General features: G+C 41.1%; 1 protein-coding gene across 3 annotated transcripts; it reads left to right on the top strand.

Moving 5' to 3' along the window:
- The first annotated feature begins 4,101 nt into the window (after positions 1–4,101).
- On the top strand, positions 4,102–20,603 carry LOC110527759 (solute carrier family 25 member 55a). 3 transcript variants are annotated; one of them, XM_090240799.1, is made up of 11 exons: positions 4,102–5,106; positions 8,578–8,722; positions 8,891–9,016; positions 11,014–11,069; positions 11,614–11,685; positions 12,195–12,285; positions 12,433–12,551; positions 12,638–12,827; positions 18,697–18,851; positions 18,962–19,037; positions 19,192–20,603. In XM_090240799.1, exons 7-11 carry the CDS (start codon positions 12,458–12,460, stop codon positions 19,337–19,339), a joined length of 663 nt encoding a protein of 220 aa, XP_090096925.1. In that variant the 5' UTR covers positions 4,102–5,106; positions 8,578–8,722; positions 8,891–9,016; positions 11,014–11,069; positions 11,614–11,685; positions 12,195–12,285; positions 12,433–12,457; the 3' UTR covers positions 19,340–20,603. The 3 variants fall into 3 exon arrangements, with proteins under 3 accessions (XP_090096925.1, XP_021464930.1, XP_090096926.1); XM_090240800.1 differs by having other exon boundaries at positions 4,996–5,106; positions 11,614–11,670; XM_021609255.3 differs by lacking the exon at positions 11,614–11,685 and having other exon boundaries at positions 4,968–5,106.
- The last annotated feature ends 22 nt before the right edge of the window (positions 20,604–20,625 follow it).

Here is a 20,625-nt window from a genome sequence, read left to right as displayed (position 1 = left end):
TAGTTGTAACTCATCTGAATGAATCACATTCTGTGTAGGAACACAGCATGCGGTCACACTCCACACACATCGCAAATCAATTGTTAATTGTTCATGCTTCGTAAAACAACACTTATAGACTAACAGTGTAATAACTACTTATGGGTCCTTTTCCAACAATGCAGAGTTACAGATAAAGATAAAACAAATATAAAATAAAAATATAAATAGTGACACGCAAAATAATTACAGTGAATAACAATAATGAGTATAAATTACAGGGCTATGTACAGGGAGTACCAGTATTGAGTCAATGTGCGGGAGTACGAGGTAATTGAGGTAGCTATGTACATACACTGTACATACAAAACTATGTGGACACCGCTTCAAATTAGTGGATTCGGCTATTACAGCAACACCGTTGTTGACAGTTGTATAAAATCGAGCACACTGCCATGCAATCTCCATAGACAAACACTGGAAGAAGAATGTCCTTACTGAAGAGCTCTATCTATTCTATATATACAGTGCATTCAGAAAGTATTCAGACTCTTTGACATTTGTTACATTACAGCCTTATTCTAAAACAGATTTTAAAAATCTACACACAATACCCCATAATGACAAAGTGAATACAGGTTTTTAGAAATGTTAGCAAATTGATAAAATATAAAAACAGAAATACCTGATTTGCATAAGTATTCAGACCCTTTCTTATGAGAATCGAAATTGAGCTCAGGTGCATCCTAATTCCATTGGTCATCCTTGAGATCTTTCTAAAACTTGATTGTCCACCTGTGGTAAATTCAATTGATTGGACATGATTTGGAAAGGCCCACACCTGTCTATGTAAGGTCGCACAGTTGACAGTGGATGTTAGAGCAAAAGCCAAGCCATGAGATCAAGGAATTGTCTGTAGATCTCCGAGACAGGATTGTGTCGAGGCACAGATCTGGGGAAGGGTACCAAAACATTTCTGCAGCATTGAAGGTCCCCAAGAACACAGTGGCCACCATCATTCATTTTCATATGGAAGAAGTTAGGAACCACGAAGACTCTTTCGAGAGCTGGCCAAATTGAGCAATAAGGGGAGAAGGGCTTGGTCAGGGACGAGACCAAAAACCTGATGGTCACTCTGACAGAGCTCCAGAGGTCCTCTGTGGAGATGGGAGAACCATACAGAAGGACAACCATCTCTGCAGCACTCCACCAATCAAGCCTTTATGATAGAGTGGCCAGACTGAAGGCACTCCTCAGTAAAAGGCACATGACAGCCGGCTTGGAGTTTGCCAAAAGGAACCTAAAGACTCTCAGACCATGAGAAACAAGGATCTCTGGTCTGATGAAACCAAGATTGAACTCTTTGGCCTAAATGCCAAGTGTCACGTCTGGAGAAAACCTGACACCGTCCGTACGGTGAAACATGGTCGTGATAGAATCATGGTGTGGGGATGCTTTTCAGCGACATGGACTGGGAGACTAGTCAGGATCGAGGGAAAGATGAACGGAGCAAAGTACAGAGGTCCTTGATGAAAACCTGCTTCAGAGCGCTCAGGAAGGTTCATCTTGCAACAGGACAGCAACCCTAAGCACACAACCAAGTCCATGCAGGAGTGACTTGGGGACAACTCTCTGAATGTTCTTGAGTGGTCCAGGCAGAACCCGGACATCAACCTAATCGAACATCTCTGGAAAGACCTGAAAGAAGCTGTACAGCGATGCTCCCCATCCAACCAACAGAGATTGAGAGGATCCGCAAAGACGAATGGGAGAAACTCCCCAAATACACATGTGCCAAGCTTATAGCGTCATACCCAAAAAGATTTAAGGCTGTAATCCCCGCCAAAGGTGCTTCAACAAAGTACTTATTTATTTTTATTAATTTGTTAAAATGTGACATGAAAATAATAGCTTGGCTGTAATAGCTGGTAGCTATGTTGGTTAAGTGTGCCTCAAAATCTAAATCAATCACAGACAGTGTCACTAGCATAACACCCCCACACCATCACACCATCTTCCTTCATGATCTGCTCATCATCATCTGCTCATCTATCACTCCAGTGTTAATCTGCTAAATTGTAATTACTTTGCTACTATGGCCTATTTATTGCCTTACCTCCTCACGGCATTTGCACACAATGTATATAGACTTTCTTTTTTTCTATTGTGTTATTGACTGTACGGTTGTTTATTCCATGTGTAACTCTGTGCTGTTGTTTGTGTCGCACTGCTTTGCTTTATCTTGGCCAGGTCGCAGTTGTAAACGAGAACTTGTTCTCAACTAGCTTACCTGGTTAAATAAAGGTTAAATATATATTTTTTAAAACAGTTGATGTTGAGATGTGTCTGTTACTTGAACTCTGCGAGGTAAAATCTTAGGTGCAGTTAATTGCCGATTTCTGAGGCTAGTAACTCTAATTAACTTATTCTCTGCAGCAGAGGTAACTCTGTGTATTCCTTTCCTGTGGCGGTCCTCATGAGAGCAAGTTTCATCATAGCGCTTGACGGCTTTTGCAAATGTAGTTGAAGGAATTTTCAAAGTTCTTGAAATTTCCTGGATTGACTGACCTTCATGTCTGAAAGTAATGATGGACTGTCATTTGTCTTTGCTTATTTGAGCTGTTCTTGCCATAATATGGACTTGGTATTTTACCAAATAGGGCTATCTTCTGTATACCACCCCTACCATGTCACAACACAACTGATTGGCTCAAATGCATTAAGAAGGAAAGAAATTCCACAAATGTACTTTTAACAAGAAACACCTGTTAATTGAAATGCATTCCAGGTGACTACCTCATGAAGCTGGTTGAGAGAATGCCAAGAGTGAGCAAAGCTGTCATCAAGGTAAAGGCTGGCAACTTTGAAGAATCTCAAATATAAAATGTTGATATGTTTAACACTTTTTTGGTTACTACATGATTCCATATGTGTTCTTTCATATTTGTGATGTCTTCCCTATTATTTTGCAATGTTAAAAATAGTTACAAAAATAACTGTTGAATGAGTAGGTGTGTCCAAACGTTTGACTGGTACTGAATGTCATTAAATGACATGTGCTTAACTATGTGGTTTTAATGTACATTAGCTGTGGTTCCTCTTATTTTGGGAGTATTATAACATTTTGTATCTATTTTCAATGCATGCAACCTAAGAGTTCATGCCTGCAAGACAGAGGCTTATGTTACAGTCAATCGGTCTGAGGGTTTGAAGGTTTTATAGAACTACTTTTTATTTAATCCCACATTGAAATGAAAGCCAGTGAGACAGCTCAAATTGGTCGGTATATTACAACTGTATTTAGTACTAGATAGAAATGTCCTAACAGGGTAATTGTGCTGCCTGACAAGTTGAACAATGCTAGCCTTGATGAGGCCCTTACTTCTCTTGGGGTTGTTGTATGCAGAGTGATTTCCTTAGGGTCAAGCAACCTGGCTTCAAGCGTACCTCAGGTTAATACCCCCTTCTACCATTTACTGCTCTGATGAGAAGAAGTAAAAAAGTGTATGAGGATCAAAGGCTCGTCCTGTTAAGGCATGAGGGATTTGTGATAAAGAAGCACATGTTGTGTTTTCTGAACCGAGGGAGTAGTGTTAAGAACCTAGCCTTGATAAATCGCTCTTGGCATCTCCCTTGGCATTCCTTTAGGGCAGGGTTTCCCAAACCTCTCCTTGGGCCCATCCAGAAGTTTCACATGTTTGATTTAACCCTTAACTGGCACACTTGGTTCAATTAGTCAACTATTCATCAATCCTTTTGATGAATTAAATCCGGTTTGGCCATTTAGGGTTAAAACAAAATGTGAAACTTCTGGGAGGGCAGGTGGAGAAACGCTGTGTTAGGGTCAGATGCCCCAGGGTAAAGCTCTATTTAGGGAAATACTCCCCCACCATTAGCTGCAATATGGTCACCTGTTCCGGTGAGGTCTATGTCTTCTGCTGTGTCTTCTGATGACAATCATATACAATTAACATGAGACAGCCAGGACTGGCATATGCTCTCTATTTAGAAACAAAACGAAATAGGTACATAACATTTACCATGTCTTGAGGCATTCTTAAACCTTTTTTTGTCCAGGTCTTTGGTGAATTATGTTGCTGCGTCTGTCCTACTCCATCCATTGGACAGGGGCAAGGCTAACGGAAGGAGCAAGTCACTCGCTTTGCAGCTCGCTCCTTCTGATCCTAAACTATTTATTAAAATCAAACATAGAATGGGAATCTGTCTGTGGTTCAAATTTCAACAGTGTGGTATGTACCCAGAATTCAACTGCATTAAAAATATAGAGGGGAATTGGGAAGAAATTGCACTTATAGCTAGCTACGTGCATCCCGTTATTTGCTCAAGCTTTTTTTCTCTATAACATTGACATAAGCATTATTGTATGTTGACATAGAAAAGCAAGTACTAAAATGTGTGATCATATACTGTGAGACAGTCAAATATATAGTAGATTCACATGTCAGAAGTAAATTGGTATACATTGTGGATGGTTGATTTTCATTCTCGTGGGAACTGCCTTAAATTGTGCAAAAACGAAAGGCAAAGCCTCCACAGTTAACATGTTTTTGTTATTTATCTCCATTAACTCAACTTTATTAACTAGATTTGCATATTGACATTTACACAATTTGTATACAGACAGCAAAATGAGAATTACAGTTTAGTTTAAAATGTGCAGACACCCGTGTAGATATGTAATCATATTTCTATGGGACACACAGACCATAAATAAACTAGCTACGCCATCAAATATCTAATTAAAAGGCTTTTTATTCAGTTTATTGGTTGCAACCCAGCCTCTCATTAACTATGTACAAATAAGCACAATGTTTTGGGGTACTAATTAATTAGATACTGGGTTGGACTTGACCATATTCTAATGTAGCGCGCATGCTACCGCCCACCACACGCTCTTCTACAACTAAAAGGACCAATGAACCGTCAATATGTAAATCTACAAACCACGATTGGATGGATTGGAACTCCAGGTTTGACGATTTGGCCCCTCCTTCACATGAATGAATGGAATTTTCCATTGTCTCGCGTTCGGTAAATTACAAGACTACGAGGCTGACGATACTTTCAAGTACAAGAACGAAAGATCTCATCTCACATTTATTTTAGGTGAGTATCATTATCGAACGTTGGCAAATATCAATATTAATGTATCACCATTGTATTTACAATTGCTATGTCATCGTGGCTCTTTTTCCTAGCAATGCATTATTGGAAGAGGAAATGCAGCGGCTAGTTAGAAGTTAGCCAACGAGCTTGCCCGTCATCAAATAGCTCACGCTAGTGCTATTAAATGACATGTCAGAGATTTGAGTACGAGTTGTTGCTATAGATACACTTGATCAGTAATGTTTCAGCAACGTTAGCTATAGCTAGCGAAGTTATTGAATTGGCCATTTCCAGATAAATACAAGCTAACTAACGGTTGCTAGCAAGCGATAAGTTAGTCATCATACGTTATCCTGGCCTTGGTAATGTTAACATTGCCTCATTTACTGATTTAGCTAATGTTAATAACGCATATGAATGTTATTGAATAAGGTTGCTTATAGAAAATATAATGGATGAATACACAAGTTAGACAGGAGCTGAATCTTGTTCACATACTGACACGGACTGTGTCTTAGCTAACTAAACAACTGAGCTGGTGCCTCGGGGCCAAGAACACTTTCAATTCATGCAAACGGATGCCTTTGGGGGTAGCTACATCCAAAGGACACTGATTAGCACTAACCTTTTAACGTTACTAGCTACATGCCCATTTTACTCAAGAGTAGCAAGCAGGTTGTAATATTGCGTTCGTAATAAGTGGGAAACTCGGACATTACTACTTGAACTGGGAGCAACGAGGCGTGCTCTTTATTTATTTAATTTTTATTTAACAGGGCAAGTCAGTTAACAAATTCGTATTTACAATGACGGCCTACTGGGGAACAGTGGGTTCACTGCCTTGTTCAGGGGCAGAACGACAGATTTTTACCATGTCAACTCGGGGATTCGATCTAGCAAATTTCAATAACTGGCCTAACGCTCTAACCCAGGGGTGGGGAACCTTCTTGCCATCAAGGGCCATTTGGATATTTAGAAATTCATTTGGGGGCCATATTATTACAATTGGCAATCTTCTGTTTTATTCATGTGTTAATGTGACTTTAATCACGGACATTGGTTACATAGTTTTAAATATGACTTATGTTTCTTGTGTCCTTGAGTATTTAGAAAAGTGATAGTCCTATTTAAATAGATATTAGTATTGTACATAATGTTATTATGATTGCTTGTTCAAACTCGCCTCTAATGCGATGGCTGAAACAGCTTATCTTTGACAAGGCATTTGATGTCAGCTGGCAGTGAAGATGATGCTACTGGCAGCTGGTTTTCCAGGTTTGTGTCAGTCAGTCAGTCTTGAGCAGAATCAAGTCTTTGTCAGATTGGAAAATAACTGCTCACAGCAGTAGGTCGTCCCGAAGACCGATGCGAATTTAAGTGCATGTCTCCTCAGAACAGAAAAATGCTCTGCACTAATGTACATTTTGTAGGAGAGGGAGATTGTACCTGATCCGCTGGTTCGACGTTAAACGGGGTTGGAAATATGTTCAACTCCAGTTGTTTACTTTTTACATCCTTAAACTGCTCACAAAATGCCTTTGCGAGCTTTCCACACTCACCGGCATATTCCCAAGTAATCTCAGGCTCTTGTCCTTGCGGAGTAGGAAAATGCACTGTGTTACCCCTTTCTAGTTGGACTTGCCACAGCTTTAATTTCGTACGATTTCACGTTTGACAGCAGATCGCTGAGAAGCTGGTTCAGCCCTTTTGAGCTTGACGTTCAAGTCAGACAGATACTTGGTTATGTCCACCATGAAGGCCAAATCACACATCCACTTGTTCCGCGACAGGTTTCCCCTTCATCTCTATTAATTGTTTACTTCATCCTTCAGTCTGTAAAACCGCGCGAGCATATTTCCACGGCTCAACCATCACACCGGCAAACCAGATCACCATACTCCGATTCAAGATCACTCAATAGCTCCTTAAATTGGCGGTTATTCAGCCCTTTGCTTTTGATACAATTGATGGTCGACACAACAGATGCCGTTACATTGTTCGGCTTCGGGGACTGTGCGCACAGACTTTCTTGATGTATGATGCTGTTGCATACAATTAAATCACTTAGATTAAGACTGAGACAACTCATACATTTTTTTCACTAATGTGGTTAACCTCTTTTTTGAGCCAACCATGGCTGGCCCTCCATCTATAGTAAGGCCACTTAATTTTTCAAACTGTAGCTCAAATTTGCTCATAGCCAAGACAAGTTTCTCAAACAAGCCCTCAGGTGGTGCCATGCATGGCTTCCAAAGACAGTGATTCCTCCCTTGTGTCAAACTCAGCGGTAATCCCACACACACAAATGGCAAATTGGGCAGTATTTGTTACGCCAGCCGTTTCATCACATGCCAAAGAGAAACTCGACATTTGGATTTAGAAAAAAAAAACGTTTTTGGGGGGGGGGGGAACGACATCTACCTCCTCCCTGTAGGCTGTCTCGTTGTTGTTGACCATGCACCCTTCTGGCTCCTGTGTTGAGGATCAGTGAAGTGGAGGTGTTGTTTCCTACCTTCACCACCTGGGGATGGCCCGTCAGGATGTCCAGGATCCAGTTGCACAGGGCGGGGTTCAGACCCAGGGCCCCGAGCTGAATGATGAGAATAGAGGGTACTATGGTGTTGAATGCTGAGCTATAGTCAATGAACTGCATTCTTACATAGGTATTCCTCTTGTCCAGATGGGAAAGGGTGATTGCATCCTCTGTGGCTCTATTGGGACATTTTGCCTGTTTGATTGCCTTACGGAGGGAATAACTACACTATTTGTATTCGGCCATATTCTCAATCATGGTTAAATGCAGTTGTTCGCGGTTTCTGTTTTGTGTGAATGCTGCCATCTATCCACGGTTTCTGGTTTGAGTACATTTTAATAGTCACAGTGGGTACAACATCTCCTATACACTTCCTGATGAACTCAGTCACCGTATCTGTGTATTTGTCAATATTATTGAGGCTACCCAGAACATATCCCAGTTCATGTGATCAAAACAATTTTGAAGCATGGATTCCGATTGGTCAGACCAGCATTGAATAGACTTTAGCATGGGTACTTCCTGTTTGATTTTCTGCCTATAGGAAGGGAGGAGCAAAATGGAGTCGTGGTCAGATTTGCCAAATGGAGGGCAGGGGAGGGCCTTGTAGGCATTTCGAAAAGTTGAGTAGCAGTGGTCCAATGTTTTACCAGCACGAGTACAACAGTCAATGTGTTGGTAGAACTTTGGTAGTGTTTTCCTAAAATGTGCTTTAAAACCCCCAGTTACTATAAATGCGGCCTCAGGATATGTGGTTTCCAGTTTGCATCAACTCCAGTGTAGTTCTTTGAGGGCCGTCGTGGTATCATCTTGAGGGGGAATATACACGACTGTGACTATAACCGAAGAGAATTCTCTTGGGAGGTAATGTTGCGTTTGTGTACCTCGTCCTCTAGACTAAAAGTCTAAATATAATCTCCCTGCCTCTTCCCCTCCAGAACTCTACTCAGCTGCTCATCAGCACTTGATCTACTGACCACTACAATCTACTTACAACTAGCTAAGATCTCACAGCTCTGTTCTACATCTGCGTTCTACATCTGCTACCTATCTCAAATATACCATGACCAAGCAGCAGATCAGGTACTGTCACTGTAGGCTTCTCTATCTCATACTGTATGTGCAATAGATGTCTAGATGTTACAGTACAGTTTTCATAAGGGCATGCATCCATTATATTTTATCTATTTCAAGTGCTTTGAAGTTCTGTGATATGCCAATCTGAACATAATCTTAAACTGTTTTTTCCAGCCTTCCCGCTAAACTGATTAATGGTGGTATTGCTGGCATTGTGGGGGTTACCTGTGTGTTTCCCATTGACCTGGTAAAGACCAGGCTACAGAACCAGAGGCAAGGCCAACAGATCTACAAAAACATGTGAGTCCTTCACTCTGTCCTCCCTTCTCATGTCATGCCGTGTGACTGCATAGCTAAATCTAGATTGTTTATTGGATGATGATGATGATGATAATAATACTAATAATAATTTAAAAAAAAATAAACTCAAAGGCGTGGAAGGATGACACTAACAGACCTGCCAACCTGCACAATTACAGTTCAAAGTAGCTGGTACTCAACCGTCTCAAGTTGGAGATGAGCCAATCAAACGACTTGGGCGAGTTGGAAAAATCTGTAGCGCTCGGTCCCGTGGTCGTAGTACTATTGTCCTTCTGCCAACTGGATGGCAGCTCCCCACTTTGTCCATTGATACCACTTATGTGTGAGGGGAAAAATAGAGTGCGATCTGTTAACCAAATATATAACATTTGTTCAGATGGCGGCAGGTAGCTTAGCGTTGGGCCAGTAACCAAAGGGTTGCTGGTTCCAATCCCCAAGCCCACTAGGTGAAAAATCTGTCTGTACTTGAGCAAGACAGTTAACCCTAAATTGCGCCTCCTGTAAGTCGCGCTGGATAAGAGTGTCTGCTAAATGATTCTAATGTAAATGTTGGTGTTAGTCAAACACAACCACTATTTTGTAGTTGGCTCCTTAGTTAACGCGTCATTACGATGAAGGTAGTTAGCTACAGAGTTTAGTTAACTAAGTGAGAATACTTTCTTGCCCGCGCATGCTTTGATCTCCGCAACGGTAGTGGGTGTGAGGGCATTGACGAGCAAGGAAACGTGCAGGGTTGCGGTAGTTTAGTGCGCGTCGCTGCATGGATGGAAACAGACATGGTAGAGAGAGCTGTTTCCGCTAATACTGTCCTTCAAGGAAGTTGTTAGGTCCACTAATCTAAACAGTATGTTCATTAATCAGTACTTGATCTGTCTTCTTGATATGGCTGTATGTCAACAGTAGGCTGCTAATGATGTGACAATAGTCAGTTCACCAATGACAACAGGGCATGCTGAATGAATGGGAGCCTAGTAGTCGGACCTAACTTGATGGATGAGGTCAGGGATAAAGATCTGCAACAAGCTCATATAGGCCTAGTTCAGTTGTTTCATATTCCAAATAGCCTACAGTAAACTAGAGTACGACATTGCATCCAGTAGTTTAATTATTCCGAATTTTTTCTCCGAAATAAAATTAAGAAGCCAGTTTACATTTTCACTAGACTATCCACATCGTCACCTATTATTTAGAATAATCACTACCCCAACATTTTACCTAGAAAAATTGTCATTGGGACTACAATTTTTATTTAGGATCATACACAAGACTTGGATACAATGTTTGATATAGTTTCAGACTCAAGGTTTCAGGAAATGACAGTTGGAGTTTTTCCTTCCTGACCTTGGGCCTACATTTGCACCACTTTGTCAGAAGATCCCAGGGAGAACCCTGATTGGACATTTAAACATATTTCTTGTTCGCTACTGAAGAGCAGGCAATTACCAACTACCCATAAGTCTATAGCCCACCATTCTTATTGAGGCAGTCTTTTTTGCCAACATCATTATTAGGCTTAAAAGGTGCTCAACTGGTAAATTCTTCAAGGTTAGCAGGTCTGCACTAAATATATCGAATGGGATATCTTGGTCAGTACTTCAAAGAATCCGGTTGCCATTGTGAAAGCATAGACTAATGCCAGGTTTTGAATCCGGTGTCTGTAACGACTGACTCCCGCCATTGTCCTATTCTTTCCCGTTGAGTAATCCTGAGGAATGTGCGAGGGGAGATGACATTTCCCTCTGCTCTGTGCACCCATTCAGCTGTCTTCTCCACTCCCAGCCTTAAGCCCCTTGATGTTCCTTAGTTCAGTTTTACCTACATGGGTAGAAATGTCTATACTTTGTATTTCATGTTATTTGTTGGATGATGTCTCCTTTTAAACTTTTTGTCACAAATGCTACTATTTGTGAAATAATTCATAGTAATTAGTTGTTGTGAGAAACTTCCCTCGTTCTGACATGTCTTTTCTCTCTCAGGATGGACTGCCTTGTCAAAACCGTTAGATCAGAAGGATACTTTGGCATGTATAGAGGTAAGAGTAATTTCATTTTTAGTCTTAGTTTTATAGTAGTGGTTCTATACCTAGTCAACAGGGGGGTTATTAGTAAAATTGCAACAAACGGATGAGAATTGAATTATATATTCACTTAAAGTATAAGCTGTCAAGTTGCTGTTCACAATTAATGCAGTAGTTGCTCATTACTGATAGACAAAAAGCAATATTCACATGTGATCTTAAAAATTGATAGATTGTCACCACAATGTAGTGATGTTTATATGCATCCTTCGTTATGCAAATTGTTTGTTACTTCATGCTCATTTGAATTTTAATTGAATGACAAATGGTATTCTCCGTCAATCCTTATAAAAGGAAATTGCCACATTTTCAATTGATCACATGATCAGTGTTCAGTGAAATGCATTACTATAGCCTTACTGAAACTGAATATTGTATGTAACACATTTATGAGTGGCAACAGTGTCTATTGTGGAGAGGAGGCTGGAGCCCGTTTTATGGGGCTCCATTTGTGTGAGGAATGCTTGTTTTTTTTGCATCTGTGTTTTTCATATTACAGACGTGGATCCCCCTGGGATATTGAGAGGCTAGCCGATATGGCGCAGCCACGCTGGAGGCAAATCATTTAATGGTTCTTACTACACTGCTCTATTTCAACTAGGCAAACATTGTTTTTTTAATGTGCTATTTGTGAAATATTTTGCTCCTTCATGTCTTTATACAACTTATTCTCACCTCTCCTGTTGACTCCTTTGACTTTCTCTGTTCATTCACCAACACTTGTGATCATTGACATTCAGTGTTCTTGGGGAAAATGTATATTGTAGTAGTGGCTAAGGCTACCTTCATTCTCGTCTGTCCATCCCCCACTGGCACGTAGACTAGCCTACACCTTAATCTAAAGTCTTCTTCCCACATAGTTTTCTAAAGAAATGTTGGTCTTTCTTACATTAGACGAGCCTAACTTTTCACATTCTCAATTTTCATTTCCCATTCTCTCTCTGCATGCCCTTTTCTGGTCTCTTCTTTTATTCATGTTCTGCTTTCTTCATGTTTCTCATGTTTTAATGTAGCTTATTGTGTTGACTTGCTCTTGATGATTTTTAAGGTTTGACTAATGGTCAATTGTTTTGTCTTCAGGTGCTGCTGTGAATCTGACCCTGGTCACTCCTGAGAAGGCCATCAAACTAGCCGCAAATGACTTCTTCCGGCAGCATCTTAGCAAAAATGAGTAAGTGACCGTTTACATTTCTGCCATTTAAAGACAGTAGATTGAGAGGAAGACTGATGTAGTGTAATAGATGTATACTAATGTGTCCAACTAGTCATTGACGAGACCAATCCCATGCATGCTTTCTAATCTGATTCTTTGTTGCAGGAAGGGTTTGACAGTGTTTAAGGAGATGTTGGCAGGTTGTGGTGCGGGCATGTGCCAGGTTGTCATTACTACTCCTATGGAAATGCTCAAGATTCAACTTCAGGATGCAGGAAGGCTAGGTAAGCGGGGTCACAGTATTTTCCTGATTTGATTGATGTTGGAAGTTTATGCAAATATATTCATGTATTTTTGTTCTTCATCCCAGCGGCTCAGCAGAGAAAGCCAGCCTCGATGTCACCCACTAAGCTGGCTGCCACCAGGGTGCTGAGCAGGTCTTACAACGCGGGGCCCAGCACAGCAACCAGTGCACTGTCTGCTACCCAAATCGCCCGGGAACTTCTCCGCACTCAAGGCATCCCGGGCCTCTACAAAGGCCTCTGGGCCACCCTCATGAGGTAAGGGAACACCCCCCTGAAATGGACAAAAATGAATGGGAAGTCATTGGCACTGGACAAACCATATACACGGTGTCCAATACCACTCAATTCGGCGTCGTTTCGTTCAAAGTTGATTGCAAATGCCATATGGCAAATGCCAGGTGTAACACTTTGAAAATCCAACAGGTGGCGAGCGAGCTCCACCGTGGTTTTTCATATTGCAAATGCAACACAAGTCAACATCCAAAAGCAACATTTTGAAAAAGTGAACATTTTTTCAAAAACCTAGAAATCCTTTAAAAAATTGTTTTCTGTACAGTTTTTTCGAAATTCTTTCGTTTTTTTTTTTTTTTCAATTACACGTGTAAGAACTGTACCAACATACTTTAGTCACATTTTATTTATTTTTTTACTTGTGCATAAGGCATTTGTTTTCTTCATTTGCAATAAGATTTCATAGGAAGTCAAAAGTCAAAGTCAAAATTCACTCTTTTTGGGGCCAAATGCACGTGTATTTGAAATATGTTTCAATGGGCATGTACCATCACAAATTTGTCATGCTCAAAAATCCTGCAGAAATGCTAAATTGACTGGCCCGATGAACTCGGGATGGCTGGGCAGTGATTCTGGTTCCTCTCAATCGCTCGTTAGGGTTGATTTCAGAATGTCACTTTGGTGATGGTACCTCACTGTTTAAACATTGCAAATGGACAAGAGTCACCAGCAAGTCACCGTCCATCAGTCAATTAGATATCATTCTGACACCAAACTGATACAAACTGACACCAAACCCACTTTTTCCAACTCGTTTAGTAGCCAACTATCACATACTTCAGAGCTGGCCCAAAATTCACAACACCTTCTGTTCAAACCATAATAAAAACGTAAAACACGTAGTTACGTTCTAGCTGCGGGTCCAGTTCTGATGTTATGTGTAGGCCTAGCTGAGGCGACCCCTAATCCCAAGTTTCGGCTTGATAGGTAATTTGGTGCCCGAGCAAGACCCTAATTGGTGCTGAAAATCCACTTATTTCCATGCCTTGCTACGGGGTCCTTGAATGAGCTATCGGACAGAAATGTTGGGGTCCGTCTATATGGGCCGAGGCGGTCGCAATGCACCTAGTCTTGCGACTCTGGGACATTTCTAAATGTCGTAATTTTCGTGATGCAAAAATGAATTGAAGTTATTGCAAATGTACGAGGCTGTTTCTCGGTCCGAGAACCTTCTAGAGCCACGTAACTCACCACACACTATCGACCTGAGGTCTAGAACAGGTTTCTAAAGTTTCAGAACTCTAGGTCTGACGGTTCTTTTTTAGCTCGAACAAAGATAACTATTGCAGGCACTGTATGTCTCTACGCACCCCAATGGGTCCCTCCTGCCAAGCTGTGTGTGTGTGTGATTTAGTTTTTCTTTGAAATTATATGGGAATCATGACTGATTTACAGTTCATGGGGGTTGCCTAATCACACATATGAAGCTTTGAAAAGGTCTGACCATTTTAACCCTTCAAAACAGCCACTATGACACCATTTAAGGCACTTCCGGTTGGCACAGGAAGCTATAAATAAACTCATCCTGATTGGGGTATGCCTTTACATAATCCTAAGTCTTTATGTTAAGAACTGAGTTATTTACGGAGGGTTTAGTGAGTGTGTGTTATTTCAGAAAATCATAGAAAATCACAGAAATCTCGCAGAGCTCCGCAGCACACTTTAAAAAGATTTGTATGAACACCCTGCAGCTGGATCTGTAACTGTTTAAAAAAAAATATATATTTTTCAACATCACCAATTTGACATTGTACGATTTCTCTTAAATGACGATAGATAAATGGCTGGTTCTTTTTTTATTGACACCGGAGGCTCCTTGACTTTGACGTGAAGTGGAAAAATTATTGCTCTATTTTCATTTTGGACCTTTTTTCCCAGAAAAATGGCCATAACTCAAAAACCGTTGAGGCCTAGAAGCCATCTTGTTCGGGGCCAACTGCCCATTATGCCAAACCTATGCTCACCAAGTTTTGGCTTCAAAATATTTTCCGTTTAGGAGATAAGGCCACGTTGTGATTTGTAATGTTTTGTACATTTGCAATATGATTGCTTATGCCCTCTTGTGGGATTTACCGGGACAGCGGAAAAATGACCAAAATGTGCTTATTTTCTAAAACCGAATTTTACAAACGTATTTGGACGTCTAGTAAGGGACCGTACATTTGCAGTATGGACTTTCTCACTAACCATATGGTGAATGTCAAAATGTTCCCTTAAGGTATGTAAGGGATTGTTACACATGAATGTGACTCATGTGAGTTCTTTTTTTTTATGGGGCGCTGGGCTTGAAAACAAACAGGAATATAACTTTTATATATGTGTGTGTGTTTAAGAACACCTACTCATTTAAGGGTTTTTCTTTATTTTTACTATTTTCTACATTGTAGAATAATAGTGAAGACCTCAACTATGAAATAACACATGGTATCATGTAGTAACCAAAATAGTGTTAAACAAATCAAAATAGATTTGAGATTCTTCAAATAGCCACCCTTTGCCTTGTTGACAGCTTTGCACGTTCTTGGCATTCTCTCAACTAGCTTCATGAGGTAGTCACCTGGAATGTATTTCAATTAGCAGGTGTGCCTTGTTAACTTCTCTAGGGTATGCACCTGGCCAACATCCAGTGAGATTGCAGAGCACCAAATTCAAATACAGAAATACTCATTATAACAATTCAGAAAAGATACAACTATTAGGTTTAAAGATTAACTTCTTGTGAATCCAACCACTGTGTCAGATTTAAAAAATGCTTTACCGCAAAAGCATACCTTACAATTATTTGAGATCATAGCCCAGCAGACAAATCATCACAAACTGTAACCAGCCAAGTAGAAGAGTTACACAAGTCAGAAATAGAGAAAATTAATCCCGTACCTTTGATCTTCATATGTTTGCACTCTGAAGACATTCATTTATTCACTCAATTTTCCTTTTGTTCGATAGTCTCTCTTTATATCCAAAAACCTCCCTCATTTTTCAGAATACAAGCCTGAAAAAGTTTAAAGACTGGTAAACAGAAGATAGCCCTATTTGGTAAAAGACCAAGTCCATGTTATGGCAAGAACCACTCAAATAAGCAAAGAGAAACAACAGTCCATCATTACTTTAAGACATGAAGGTCAGTCAATCCAGAAAATTTCAAGAACTTTGAAAGTTTCTTCAAATGCAATAGCAAAAACCTTTCAAGCGGTATGATGAAACTGGCTCTCATGAGGGCTGCCAAAGGAATGGAAGACCCAGAGTTACCTCTGCTGCAGAGGATAAATTCGTTAGAGTTACCAGCCTCGGAAATTGCAGCCCAAATAAATGCTTTGGGTGTTTAAGTAACAGACACATCTCAACATCAACTGTTCAGAGGAGACTGTGAGTCAGGCCTTCATGGTTGAATTGCTGCAAAGAAACCACTACGAAAGGTCACCAATAAGAAGAGACTTGCTTGGGCCAAGAAACGAGCAATGGACATTAGGCCGTTGGAAATGTCAAATTAGTCCAAATTAGCGGTTTTTGGTTCCAACCGCTGTGTCTTTGTGAGACGCGGTGTGGGTGAAGGGATGATCTCCGCATGTGTATTGGGGGGGATGCTTTGCTGGTGACACTGATTGGGATTTATTTAGAATTCAAGGCACACTTAACCAGCATAGCCTTCACAGCATTCTGCAGTGATACGACATCCCATCTGGTTTGCGCTTTGTGGGACTATCATTTGTTTTTCAACAGGACAATTACCAAGCACACCTCCAGGCAAGTGTAAGGGCTATTTTATTAAGAAGAAGAGTGATGGAGTGCTGCATCAGATGGCCTGGCCTCCACAATCCTCCAACCTCAACCAAATTGAGATGGTTTGGAATGAGTCGGACCGCGGAGTGAAGGAAAGCCAACGAGTGCTCAGCATATGTGGGAACTCCTTCAAGACCTTTGGAAAAGCATTCCAGGTGAAGCTGGTTGAACGAATGCCAAGAGTGTGCAAAAATGTCAGAGCCAAATATTTTTTGATTTGTTTTAACACTTTTTTTTGTTACTATATGATTCCATGTGTTATTTCACAGTTTTGAGGTCTTCACTCTTATTCTACAATGTAGAAAATGGTCAAATAAAGAACCCCTTGAATGAGTTAGTTCTAAAACTTTTGACCGGTATTATGTAATGTGTGTGTGTGTTTGTAAGCAAGCAAGCAAGCACGGGCGTATACGTACGTGTTGGTCTAATCCTGGATGCCATTTGGTTAAAAACGCATTCCGGCAAGTGTCTATTCCAACAAGTTACCACCTGTTAAATCTTTGACTTTGAAATGCCTATTTACTCTTTTCCACCTGACTGCGCAATCCACTGTCTCATCAGCCCAGGCAGACAATTTATAAACTTGATAAACTTCTGGCTGCACTGCTTGCTTGACCTGACCGTAAGTTAGCTGTAGTTGGCTAGCTAGCAAGCAAGGGATAAGAACGTTGTCAGCCAGTCTCGGGGCTTCGCCTCAGGCCTAACAACAACTGTGCCAATTTATACTCCAAACACCGGCTTCTCTGGCATTATCACTTAAATCTATAACTCAACTCAGCAAAATAAGAAACGTCCCTTTTTCAGAACCCTGTCTTTCAAAGATAATTTCTAAAAATCCAAATAACTTCACAGATCTTCATTGTAAAGGATTTAAACACTGGTTTCCATCCTTGTTCAATGAACCATAAACAATTTGCACCTGTGGAATGGTCGTTAAGACACTAACAGCTTACAGACGGTAGGCAATTAAGGTCACAGTTATGAAAACTTAGGACACTAAAGAGGCCTTTCTACTGACTCTGAAAACCACCAAAAGAAAGATGCCCAGGGTCCCTGGTAATCTGCGTGAACGTGCCTTAGGCATGCTCCTTGCATGCGCAAGGAGGCATGAGGACTGCAGATGTGGTTAGGGCAATAAATTGCAATGTCTGTACTGTGAGACACCTAAGACGGGAAGACAGGTGTGGACAGCTGATCGTCCTCACAGTGGCAGACCTCGTGTAATAACTGCATGGGATCGGTACATCCGAACATCACACCTGCGGGACAGGTACAGGATGGCAACTGCCCTAGTTACACCAGGAACGCACAATCCCTCCATCAGTGCTCAGACTGTCCGCAATAGGCTGAGAGAGGCTGGACTGAGAGCTTGCAGGCTTGTTTTAAGGCAGGTCCTTACCAGACATCACCGGCAACAACGTTGCCTATGGGCACAAACCCACCATCACTGGACTGGAAAAAAGTGCTCTTCACTGACGAGTCACGGTTTTCTCTCACCAGGGGTGATGGTCGGATTTGTGTTTATCGTTGAAGGAATGAGCATTACACCGAGGCCTGTACTCTGGAGCAGGATCGATGTGGAGGGTCCGTCATGGTCTGGGGCGGTTTGTCACAGCATCATCGAACTGAGCTTGTTGTCATTGCAGGCGAACTCAACACTGTGTATTACAGTGAAGACATCCCCTCCCTCATGTGGTACCCTTCCTGCAGGCTCATCCCGACATGACCCTCCAGCATTCTGTGTGTGATTTCCTGCAAGACAGGAATGTCAGTGTTCTGCCATGGCCATCGATGAGCCCAGATCTCAATCCCATTGAGCAAGTCTGGGACTTGTTGGATCGGAGGGTGAGGGCAAGGGCCATTCCCCCCAGAAATGTCTGGGAACTTGCAGGTGTCTTGGTGGAAGAGTGGGGTAACATCTCACAGCAAGAACTGGCAAATCTGGTGCAGTCCATGAGGAGGAGATGCACTGCAGTACTTAATGCAGCTGCAGATACCGACTGCTACTTTTGATTTTGACCCCCACCAGTAAAATACTTGTTTTATGTTTCAGAGATGTCCCCTTCTCCATGGTCTACTTCCCACTATTTGCCCACCTCAACCAGCTGGGCCAGCCCTCTCAAGATGAATCAGCACCCTTCTACTGGGCTTTCTTCTCTGGCTGTCTGGCTGGCTCTACCGCAGCTGTGGCAGTCAATCCTTGTGATGGTGAGTTCGTAATCTCTCTGTTTGTGACACACTTTTATTAAGCTAGTGGAATGTGTGTTTGATTTACTGCTGTAGTACCTGCTATAACAAGTTCTCGCACTTTATTCCAGTTGTGAAAACGAGATTGCAATCTCTAAACAAAGGTGCCAGTGAGGAGAGCTACAACGGTGTGGTTGACTGTGTCAGGTACAGTCAGTCTTTTATCACTATTTTAATACTTGTATTTTCCTGCCTTTTAGATCTTTTTGCAACTTCACAACCAGTGAGTTCTATAATAATTGATTTACACACATTCCTGAAGTTCAAGCAATGATGATTTATTTACTCTGTCTCATGGCAGTAAGATCATGCGTAAGGAGGGTCCCTCTGCCTTCCTGAAGGGAGCAGGCTGCAGGGCGCTGGTCATCGCTCCTCTCTTCGGCATCGCACAGGTCATGTACTTTATTGGCATCGGAGAGTTCATCCTGGACCTGTCCCCTTTCAACTAACTACCCGTCTGCATGAGATGAGCAACCCTGGCTGGCTGTGCATGGGACTCTCACACGTCAGATGAAAAGTATCTCAGCAAAAGACTTGCAGCTATACACCATCAGTATATATTACAGAAAATAAACCCACGTAAGGACTGTTGAGGTGTCAGAGCTTTGGAGCCTGGAAAAGACAGGAAAACCTCCTGTATGGTCTAATGGCTGTACTGCACTTCCTCCAAATGTTTTCCTGGCTTATTTAATGGGCTGTGACCAATGTTTTCGCCAGTTTGCTGAACTGGGGACCGAGAACTGCAGCAGGGGCTCTGGCTGGGGAGTCCCTCTGGTTCCTCTTTCTCTGTGAGGGACAGGAGGTGGGGACCACTTCAACACAACCAATGACTGAAGGCCATTTCAAACTTTGATTTTTATTTTTTTTGTCATTCATTGTTTGTCTGCAATTTTTGGGGGGATAATTTAAGATTCCACATCTGTGCTGTTGCTTGAATGCAATACTGTGGAGTAAAGAGATTTTGTGTGGGTATTTCAAAGCAAGTACTGTATTTGCAATCATGTGACTTCAAGCCTTCGATTAATCTGATTTACATGTCTGAATTGTTAAATTCACTGAGGCCAAACATCTCTCGAAATATTCTAGAAGTAGCTTTAACATTTTTTTAAAGAAGCACATTTTTAACTGGCACCATTTCACCAAGGTTTAGTTTGAGATCGATGGACCAAGCACTTAATGGCTATTCCACATCAACACCTCAAGGTTTGTTGCCAGACAGATGACCCCATCATGGTTTAATGAATTGTCAGCACTGTTAATCTTTTTTTGTATTTTTTTTATTCTGAATACTTGTGAGATTAATTCATATAATGTAGTATATACATTAGAGTTGTGGAGTGTTCTGTTATTGTCCATGTTACATCAGGGAGATATCTATATATATATATATATATATATATATATATATATATGTCAAGACTTAGATTAGTTAATGGTCATTATTTTTTATTTTTTTTGTATTAATAACATGCCCCTAAATTTCATGCAAATAGTTTTGTATTTTCCTTATGAGTGGATTGTTATTTCTACACACTGTAAGGAAGCAATACTTTATCCAGACTGACTGAGCCTGCCAAATGGCATCACTAATACTATCTGCACCCAGGTAATCTAACACAGGAATTAACTGTTACATTGGTTTGTATGATGTATTTCTAGTTTTGTTTTAGTATATGTTTATCAAATAAACATCTAACAGCCGTCTGCTCTTAACCGGGTTGAATAGTCTCTTATA

The sequence above is a fragment of the Oncorhynchus mykiss genome, chromosome 7 (assembly GCF_057628025.1).
Source record: "Oncorhynchus mykiss isolate SJ-2025 chromosome 7, ASM5762802v1, whole genome shotgun sequence".
NCBI classification, from domain to species: Eukaryota; Metazoa; Chordata; class Actinopteri; order Salmoniformes; family Salmonidae; genus Oncorhynchus; species Oncorhynchus mykiss.
The sequence above is the reverse complement of the archived record's forward strand: the minus strand, read 5'-3'. Positions and strand labels throughout refer to the sequence as shown.

Coding starts and splice junctions, on each gene's coding strand:
- LOC110527759 (XM_021609255.3), top strand. CDS start 8,703: ATGACCAAGCAGCAGATCAG. Junction 12,552..12,637: donor TCAGGATGCAGGAAGGCTAG/GTAAGCGGGGTC, acceptor TCTTCATCCCAG/CGGCTCAGCAGAGAAAGCCA. Junction 19,038..19,191: donor GGTGTGGTTGACTGTGTCAG/GTACAGTCAGTC, acceptor GTCTCATGGCAG/TAAGATCATGCGTAAGGAGG.